At 40.2% G+C, this 10,172-nt stretch overlaps 1 protein-coding gene across 1 annotated transcript; it reads left to right on the forward strand.

Annotated features, from left to right (window-relative positions):
* The first annotated feature begins 9,466 nt into the window (after nt 1–9,466).
* On the forward strand, nt 9,467–9,844 carry LOC112820624 (large ribosomal subunit protein eL42-like). Its single transcript, XM_025867607.2, has one exon. It carries the CDS (start codon nt 9,476–9,478, stop codon nt 9,794–9,796), a length of 321 nt encoding a protein of 106 aa, XP_025723392.1. The 5' UTR covers nt 9,467–9,475; the 3' UTR covers nt 9,797–9,844.
* The last annotated feature ends 328 nt before the right edge of the window (nt 9,845–10,172 follow it).

Consider the following 10,172-nt stretch of genomic DNA (forward strand, 5'->3'; position numbering starts at 1 on the left):
GAGGGTCAGAGGGGGAAGCAGACTCCCCGCTGAGCAGGGAGCCCGATGCGGGACTCGATCCCGGGACTCCAGGATCATGACCTGAGCCGAAGGCAGTCGCCTAACCAACTGAGCCACCCAGGCGCCCTCTTAGTGACTTCTTTTAAGTTCACCCCAACAGTCAGCTCTTTCTCGCCTCTCTCTGGCAGATTGCCAGATTGTATATATCATTGCCTTTGGCTATTCTTGTCAGCCATAGCAGCAGAATTTGTGCAAAAGTCTTGTAAAGAGTGTCTTGCAATGTCATGGCCTCTGCTGCTAATGCCTTCCTTCTCCTCCTTTTAAAATGATTCTCAGACCCTTTGTTTTATAGAGTGGACCATTTCGCCTTTCTTCTATGGGCAGCTAGGTTTTTCTCATGAACTTAGTAGAAGTCAACGCTGAACTTTTCACAGTCAAAGGTGCTTCTCCTTTTGCTCCTTAAATCCCTTGCTTCTTTGGTTTCCATTAGGATCCCTAGTGGGATCCACGTAATGTTGAGCATCAATCATGTCAAAGAGTCCTGGTCCTGCCATTTTCTGGTTGGGTAACCTGGGACAAAGTTCTTCAACCTCATCTATAAAATGGTATCATATTGCACGTACCTACCTGGCAGAATTGAGAAGACGGAATTAGATGAGAAAGTAAAGTGCCTAGAATTGTGTTTACTAAAACAAAATGTTGGTTTCCACTTCTATTATTCCTGTAAATAATTCTTTCTTTCGTTGAAGTTTCTCTGTTGTCATGCTAACGACTTAGTCACATGTCACAAAGTCACCAATGCCTTCTCTCTTCTGAAACATTCTAAGTCAACTGTTTTGTTTTTGCCTAAACTCTGTATTTCCTGATCATCTTGATCCACCTCTCTTTTCAATCATTTTGCTTCATTCTTTTTACTGCCGACTACTCTTTGGCATATTTAGATTGGAGACAAAGTCCCTGTAGGTCATTCCTCTGACATTTTTAGTCACTTCATGTGGTCACAGTACTCTGCTAACTCCACATGTAAGCTGATATATCAGTCCCCAAGAAGTCATTTTGTTAAGATAGTGGAAAGATCGATACCTATCACCTTACAGTGATATGTCTATTGGCTTATTGTCTGTTTTTCACTAAGCCCTTAGAAAATGCATTCACATAAATATTCTTCAATTCTGTATCATTTATATTAACTTCACAGACTGTGACTGATAGTTTCTAATCCTATCCTCTTTAACTGTGGGGTGATCAAGATCCTCTTTCAATTCTAATGCTTTTTTTTAATATTCAGGAAATTCACAACTTAACAAATATTTATCTATAACAACAACCATAAACAAATGCAAGTATTGAGGGATGCAAAGATAAATAAGATTGTCCATCCTTGAAGGAACATATAATAAGTAAGTTGTACTTTCCTTATCTCTTTAAAAAATATCCATATCCTCCCAAAATTGAAACAAGAAGAAATAGAACATTTGAACAGACCAATCACCAGCAATGAAATTTAATCAGTAATCAAAAAACTCCCAAAAAACAAAAGTTCAGGACCAGATGACTTCACAGGTAAATTCTGTGAAACATTTAAAGAAAGGTTGATGCCCATTCTTTTCAAACTATTCCAAAAAATAGAAGAGGAAGGAAAGCTTCCAAATTCATTTTATGGGGCCAGCATTACCCTGACATCAAAACCAGATAAAGACATGACCAAAAAAAAAAAAAAAAAAAAAGAGAGAACTACAGGCCAACATGTCTGATGAACTTAGATTCAAAAATCCTCAACAAAATATAAGCAAACTGAATCCAACAATATTAAAAAATCATTCACTGTGATCAAATGGCATTTATTCCTGGAATACAAGGGTAGTTTGATATTCACAAATCAATCAGTGTGATACATCAGATCAACAAGAGAAAGGATTAAAACCATATGATCATATCAGTAGATGCAGAAAAAGGATTTGACAAAGTACAACATCCATCCATGATAAAAACCCTCAATGAAGTGGGTTCAGAGGGAATACACCTCAATAATAAAAGCCATAGATGAAAAACTTACAGCTAACATCGCACTCAATGGTGAAAAACTGAGAGATTTCCCCCTAAGGTCAGGAACAAGGCAAGGATGTCCATTCTTACCACTTTTATTCAACATAGTTCTGGAATTCCTAGCCACAGCAATCAGACAAGAAAAAGAAATAAAAGGCATCCAAACTGGTAAAGAAGAGGTAAAACTCATTATTTGCAGATGACATGATACCATATATTTATAAAACCCCAAAGACTCCACCAAAAACCACTAGAACTGATAAAAGAATTCAGTAAGGTTACAGGATACAAAATCAATATACAGAAATCCATTATATTTCAATTCACTAATAATGATGTAGCAGAAAGAGAAATTAAGAAAACAATCCCATTTATAATTGCACCAAAAAGAATAAATACCTAGGAATAAACTTAACCAAGAAGGCAGAAGACCTATACTCTGAAAACTATGAAACTCTGATGAAAGAAACTGAAGATGACACAAGCAAATGGAGAGATAGTCATGCTCATGGATTGGAAGAACCGATATTGTTAAAATGTCCATACTACCTAAAGCAATCTACAGATTTAATGCCATCCCTATCAAAACAGCAACAGCATTTTTCAGAGAACAAGAACAAACAATCCTAAAATTTTTATGGAATCACAAAAGACCCCAAATAGCAAAAACAATCTTGAAAAAGAAGGACAAAACTGGAGGTCACAATTCCAGATTTCAAGATATACTACAAAGCCATAGTAATCAAAACAGTATTGTTTTGATTAGCACACTAGCACTAGCACAAAAATAGACACATAGATCAATGGTACCAAATAGAGTGCCCAGAAATAAACTCACGATTATATGGTCAAATAATCTTTAACAAAAGAAGCAAGAATATACAATAGGAAAAAGACAATCTTTTCAACAGATGGTGTTGGGAAAACTGCACAGCTGCATGCAAAAGACTGAAACTGGACTACTTTCTTACACCATTCGCAAAAATAAACTCAAAATGGCTTAAGGACTTAAATATGAGACCTGAAACCATAAAAATCACAGAAAAGAGCACAGGCAGTAATTTCTCTTGACATCAGCTGTAGCCACATTTTCTAGATGTGTCTCTTGAGGTAGGGGAAACAAAAGCAAAATTAAACTATTGAAATCACATCAGAATAAAAAGCTTCTGCACCATGAAGGAAACAATCAACAAAACTAAAAGACAACCTACTAAAAGGGAGAAGATATTTGCAAATGACATACTTGATAAAGGATTAGGATCCAAAATATATAATGAACTGATACAACTCAACACCAAAAACCCCCAAATAATCCAATTAAAAAATGGGCAGAAGCCATGAACAGATATTTCTCTACAGAAGACCTACAGATGGTGAACAGACACATGAACAGATGTTCAACATCCCTCATCATCAGGGACTTGCAAATCAAAACTACAATGAGATATCATCTCACATCTGTCAGAATGGCTAAAATCAAAACCACAAGAAACAACAAATGTGAGCAAGGATGGGGAGAAAAAGGAAACTACACGCACTGTTGGTAGGAATACAACTGGTGCAACCACTGTGGAAAACAGTATGGAGTTTCCTCAAAAACTTAAAAATATAATTACCATATGATCCAGTAATTCCAGCACTTACCCAAAGAATATGAAAACACTAATTCAAAAATATATATGCACCCCTATGTTTATTGCAGCATTATTTACAATAGCCAAATTATGGAAGCAGCCCAAGTGTCCATTGATAGGTGAATGGCTAAAGAAGATGTGATATATATAAAATGGAATATTACTCAGCCATAAAAAGAATGGACTCTTTCCATTTGCAATGACACAGATGGATCTAGAGAGTACAATGCAAAGTCATATAAGTCAGTCAGAGAAAGAAAAATCCCATATGATTTCACTCATGTGGAATTTAAGAAACGGAACAAACGAACAAAGAAAAAAAGAGACAAACCAAAAAACAGACTCTTAACTATAGAGAGTAAACTGATGCTTACCAGAGAAGAGGTGGGTGTGGGGATGGGTAAAGTGGGTGAAGGGAATTAAGAGTACACTTATTGTGATGAGTACTGAGTAATGTATAGAATTGTTGAATCACTATATTGTACACCTGAAATTAATATAACACTGTATGTTAACTATATTGGAACTAAAATTTTAAAGGGATATTATATCCTTTTATTTTTATAACCATTAAACTTGGCTTCTTACATAAACGATTATATGGTCCTACACCCTCGGAATAATTCTCACCATCAGGATTATCCCAAGGCTTATGTCAAGGTAAAAAAAAAAAAAATTAGATGGTTCCCAGAAGTGGTTTGTGGTTTGGGTATAATTTGCTTACTATTTGCATGTGCCTATTTTGAAAAGACTTCTTGGTTTCAAGTTAAAACACTTTGGCTATAATTGAGAGTAGATTACTTGCTTTATGTTTGGCTGCCATAATTTATGTAGATTGACTATTCCAGAAACATAGAGCCAGAAGTGAGTTGACAGTTAAATGGAACAGAGAAGAGAAAAAAAAAAGTCTCAAGAAATCTTTTAAGACAGTAATAGCCCTCATCTGGAATTTTCCTCTCCTCTGCAAGAGCTTTTGCAGTTAATTAGAGTACAGGCTGACCAGGGGAGGTCTGGCCTGCATGGTGGGAGTTGACGGTTACTCCGAGTCTGCTCCATGCTCATATATTTCCTTTACTAGTCTTTGAGTTAAAACATGGAAGAACCCCCTGTCAAAATAGAAATGTTTAGCTACAAAATTTTATTGCTGCAAGAGATCTTACAGATCACTATACACAGAGGTTCTTAAGCCTTTTCAAGTGTGAGAACCCCTTTTTTACCTCAACATGTCCTGGATTCTCTTTCTGTAGGACTTACATTGTAGCATCTGTGGATTGAGAAGGTGCATAATTACAATATGGCCCTATGAATTCAATAATCATTTACATGAATTTAAACTTTAGGGGTGCCTGAGTGGCTCAGTCGGTTAAGTGTCTGCCCTGGCTCAGGTTATGATCTCAGGGCCCTGGGATTGAGCCCTGTATCGGGCTCCCTGCTCAGTGGGGAGCCTGCTTCTGCCCTTCCCTCTGCCTCTTCCCCCACTCCCCTGCTCATGCTCTCTCTCTCTGTCTCTCAAATAAATAAACGCTTTAAAAAAATCTTTATTAATCAGAACAGTAATTTCATATATTTGAAACAAATAACTACACCTATATTAGTGAAGCATGTCATTTATTTCATCTATAATGTCTTAAGTGTACACATGGACTTGGAGAGCTCAGGGATTTGGAGGCCCCCAAAGTGAGACCTGTGCGTTGGGAACCACTGATTTAATACAGTCTATTTTAACAGACAAAGATAAATGTGGTTCATGGATATTAAGTGACTTTCCAAGAACACAATTAGCTAGTGGCAGCTTCTAGTTCATTGACACCTTTTCCACTGGACGGCAACCTTCTTAAATGTTTCTGAAATTATCATCATGCAGATCAGCAGAGAGAAGTATCATAAATGAACTAGCTCTGTACCACACACGGAAGGACATGCTCCTATACTTACCAACAGCAACAAAACATCTTTCAGTTAATTGGATTGTGTGTAGAATTCTTGCATAACTTGTCTCACTTGACAAATATTTCTTGAGGATTGCCAGGAAGTAGAGACCTGTGTTAGGTACTTTTTAACCATAGAATAAATCTAGGAAACACTGAATTTCTGGCCACAGATAATACCCTCTCAAAAAAGCTGAGAAACTTTTAAAAACCTTAAATATTATGGATTTTTGGCAAGGAAGAGGCACAAAAGTCAGCAAGAGTGGACATCCTCATCTTCAGCCAACTAGAGAGAAGCAGTTCTGGCTGCTGAATTGAGAAAAGAAGTGAGAAAATTCACCAGCTGAATAATGCACTCTATTATTGGCAGGCAGGAGAGGAGGACAGTGTCAAAGATATTAAAAAGCCATTCAATGTTAGAATGACTCGATTCAACCAGGGAAAAATGAAAGGAACAATCGATATTTCTTAGATATTTTCAATGTTGAGATACAGAGGGTGTATGAAGAGCAGTCAGGTTTCTCTGAAGCCCAAGGCTTCTCTGAGAGATTGATACGAGGAGAAAGATGCTGAACTGAATGCAGGTCGAATCCATTCTCTCCCTGGATGACCCCTTTCTGCCCGTACTGCATTGATTTAGAAAACTATTGGGTTCAAGAGATTAGCTTTAGGCCTCTCCTGATCCTGTGATAATTTGGGTCATTTTGGGGTAGATCCTGTATGGTCCAATCATATCTTTCGTGTGGATAGAGTAATACTGAGGGTTCATTCAGTTGGATCCAACAATGTCTTAAAGAAGGTCAAGACTGCTCACCTAGATGTTACTGTATGTGTCTATTTTCCATAGATAGAGCAGCTAACCTTATGAGCAGAATTTGCCATCTCCATCCCAACTTAATGATGTAAAACTGTGAGTTTCATAAGGAATCTTCTGGGGGATAGAACTGAACATGAACAAGTCCATTCCCACCACCGGAAGCTGTAACTCAACCTCCATGTCTTTGGGGGATGGCACATTTGAGTCTTAGAGAAGCAGAGAGTAGATATGATTGGTGTCGACAGAAAAGCTGTACAAACATATCATGATTAATTCTGTAGCCCCTGCAGCTGACTATAATAAAACTGGGGGTCCAGGGAGGGCTGCTTTGCATCCATGTTCCCCCACCCTCTCCTTCCCAAGACTCGCAGGTGTTATCGGGAGGGACCGGTGTTGGCGGTGGAGCAGAATTCTTTCTCTTGCCTTAACCCTCCTGGTCAGAGCTGCCCTGCTGGCAGCTGTCCTGAGAAGGACTCTGGAGAGTGGGCTGGGTAGCTGGAGCTTTTTCACCGCAGGCAGATTCGGTTGCCGTGGTGGAGTCCCCACGCATCTGAGGAGCGGCTCCTCTGTTCCTGGCTGTGGAGCCCCAGTGCTCACCCAGGCGTGGCCCCCACGAGAAACGCCGGTGCTCGGCTCAACCGTGAACCCTTACGAATCGGCAAACAAAAGAGACAGTTTGATTCACCAAATTTCCGGGAGGTCGAAGTTTTGGAAAAAGAAAAAACAGTCGCAGGAGAGTTTTCAGTGTGAGGGCCCTGGGGCAGGAATGGCAAGTTCTGAAGGAGGAGGGGAAACGGAGAGTGAGACAGAGCAGGGAGGGGATGGGGGTAGGTGGGGAGAGAGATTCTTAGCAGTGGCCTCGGGTGGAGAGAATGGTCTAAAGAAAGATTTTAAGGATGCAGCCTTTATGATACACTGTGGAAAAAGCTCTCACCCAGCTCCTTTATGAAAATCACTAAATAGCCACATTCTGTTCTTTCCAGTGGGGGAGCCAGGAGCCATGTGCAGATACTGAGCCACTGAAGTGTGGCTGGTCCAAACTGACCCGTGCCTGGGATTTTGAAAATTTTGTAGGGAAAAAAGAATGTAAAATATCAGTGTCACTGATAACTTTTTACATCAAATACTTGTTGAAATGATATTATTTTAAATATATGGGATTGAAGTACGTTATTAAAATTAATTTTACCTGTTCCTTTTTATTTATTTATTTTTTAAGCATGTAGCTACTACAAAACTCACAGTTACGTCTGGGGCTCACATTATATTTCTGTTGGCTACAACTCATCTCCATCATCCTTCAGAGCTTCTGGGGCTAGATTTGTGTTTATTTTGTATGGGCATGGGTGGGTGCTGCAGGGCAGTTCAAGCAGACCTTCACATCCATGTCTATTGATGACCAAAATGGAAGGGAGGGTCAGACTTGATATGTTTCAGGCTCCCAAAGGAGCATTTGTCAGCAGTCTTTGGTCAGCCCGCAAGTGCGCTGAGACCAGCAGGCATTCACAAAAGATTCCGAATCAAAGAAACATCCAGGAGAAATGGGGCCTGACTTAAATATGTCAAAAGGAGACCAAGTTTTCCTACAAGAATGGAACTAGTGTTTACAGAGAAAGCTCAGAGGGCAAGGGTTGGAAACAAAGGGTGAGCATTGGAGAGAAGACGTGACCTCCTGGGTGAGTGTGAGCACCATGTGTTCTCACATACCAAGTGTGAGTGTGAGCACCATGTGTTCTCCCAGCCATTCTTACTGAGGTAAGGGAGGAGAGAGAAGAAAAGAAAAAGGAAGGAGGGGAATAGAGGAGAAGGAAGGGAATGGAACTGAATTGAGAAAAATAGCTGGGCAAGACTAGACATGGTCCATGTGGTTTCTAACTGATGTTGTGTTTGAAATGGCTTGAGAAATGACCACCCCATGGAGCAGAAAACCTCTGTAAAACTACCACAAGCTTGGGGCGCTTGGGTGGCTCAGTCGGTTAAGCTGCCTTTGGCTCAGGTCATGATCCCAGGATCCTGGGATCGAGCCCCACATGGGGCTCCATGCTCGGCGTGGAGCCTGCTTCTCCCTCTCCCTCTGCTGCTGCTCCCCACTGCTTGTTCTCTCTCACTCTTGCTCTCTCTCAAATAAATAAAATCTTTGAAAAAAAAAAAAAAAAACTACCACAAGCTAAAGAAAAACACAGCTTTCCTAAATGTTCAGTAGTAGCAGCCCTGAGTCTATGTATTTGAGAAATGGCTTGGAAGCTGCCCTAATTTTTTGTGAAGACAAGACTGGGGAGGAAGGAGCATTTGGGTAAGTGGGGAGGAGAAATGGCTTCTGGGGTCCTCAAGGTCTGCTATGGATGTTTCCTTGAGCGCTCTCCACAGAAGGTCAGTCCGGGCAGCCTATCTAAGGGAGGCCCTGGCTCCATCCCTGGCTTGGTATTATTCTGTCGCATTGTGTAGAGCACAACTGGGCCCTTCCCACAACCAGAAAAGCATACTTCATTTCAGTTTACAGCAAGAAAAGACACTCATTCCAAAGAGTTAGTTGAAACATGTAAAAATCCTCCAACAGAGTTCAGCCTATGCTCTGAGTCTGAAATATTCAGCCCAATTTCTTATCCTAGAACTCCTGTGTCTATGGAACTGGGCAATGAAAATGAATGTTCTAAATAATGACCCGAGGCGCTGCAAAAGCCTGAAGTGCCTCACAAATCAACAAAGGAAGATCAAATTATGTCCTGGACTTACCAAAGCCAGAAAAAGTGAACTAATAATATATTTTAGAAACAGTTGCTCTGGGAGCTGAGACTGAAAACGTGGTAGTGATTAACCTCAATTTAACTAGAACATCTAAGTAACCAAAAGGCTCCACTCTTAAAGTTTCCCAGTTAATTGACGATTCTTTTGCACACTGATAACAGGTATGAAAGGCTCTTATGTGTTAGGTTTTCTCTGAGGCAGAATTGTTAACACTACCAGCTTGGCAGAGCGTGGCATTGGGCATTGGTTTAGGGGAACTAGTTAGAAATGCAAGTTCTCGCCGTGCCGATAGCGCTCTCGCAAACATGGTGAACGTTCCTAAAACCCGCGGGACTTTCTGCAAGAAGTGTGGCAAGCACCAGCCCCACAAAGTGACACAGTACAAGAAGAGCAAAGGTTCTCTTTATGCCCAGGGAAAGCGGCGTTATGACAGGAAGCAGAGTGGCTATGGTGGGCAGACTAAGCCGATTTTCTGGAAAAAGGCTAAAACTACAAAGAAGGTTGTGCTGAGGCTTGAATGGGTTGAGCCCAACTGCAGATCTAAGCGAATGCTGGCTATTAAGAGATGCAAGCATTTTGAACTGGGAGGAGATAAGAAGAGAAAGGGCCAAGTGATCCAGTTCTAAGCTTCATGTTTTGTTAATATTATAAAAACAATAAAATCATGAGGTTATGTTCACTTCAAAAAAAAAAAAGAAGTGCAAGTTCTTAGGTCCCACCCTAAACCTACTGAATGGAATTAGCATTTTAGCAAGGTCTCAGGGGTGGATTCGTAGGCCTACTGAAGTTTGAGAAGCCCTGGCGTGGGCGGTGATTCTAACTCTTGGGGAGAAATCCTTTTCTTAAACAGGACTCTGGGGGCTACAACAAATGTTTATTTTATGTTCTAGGCACTATACTAAGAAGTTTACATGACTCATCTCATTTTAATTCTTCAACAGCCAGAGGGACGGTAGTATAGAAATTAATCCCATTTTACCGATAAGGAAACTGAGATACAAA

Source organism: Callorhinus ursinus, unplaced genomic scaffold, assembly GCF_003265705.2.
Source record: "Callorhinus ursinus isolate GAN/ISIS: 27379988/994484 unplaced genomic scaffold, GSC_fseal_2.0 scaffold10, whole genome shotgun sequence".
Lineage (NCBI taxonomy): Eukaryota > Metazoa > Chordata > Mammalia > Carnivora > Otariidae > Callorhinus > Callorhinus ursinus.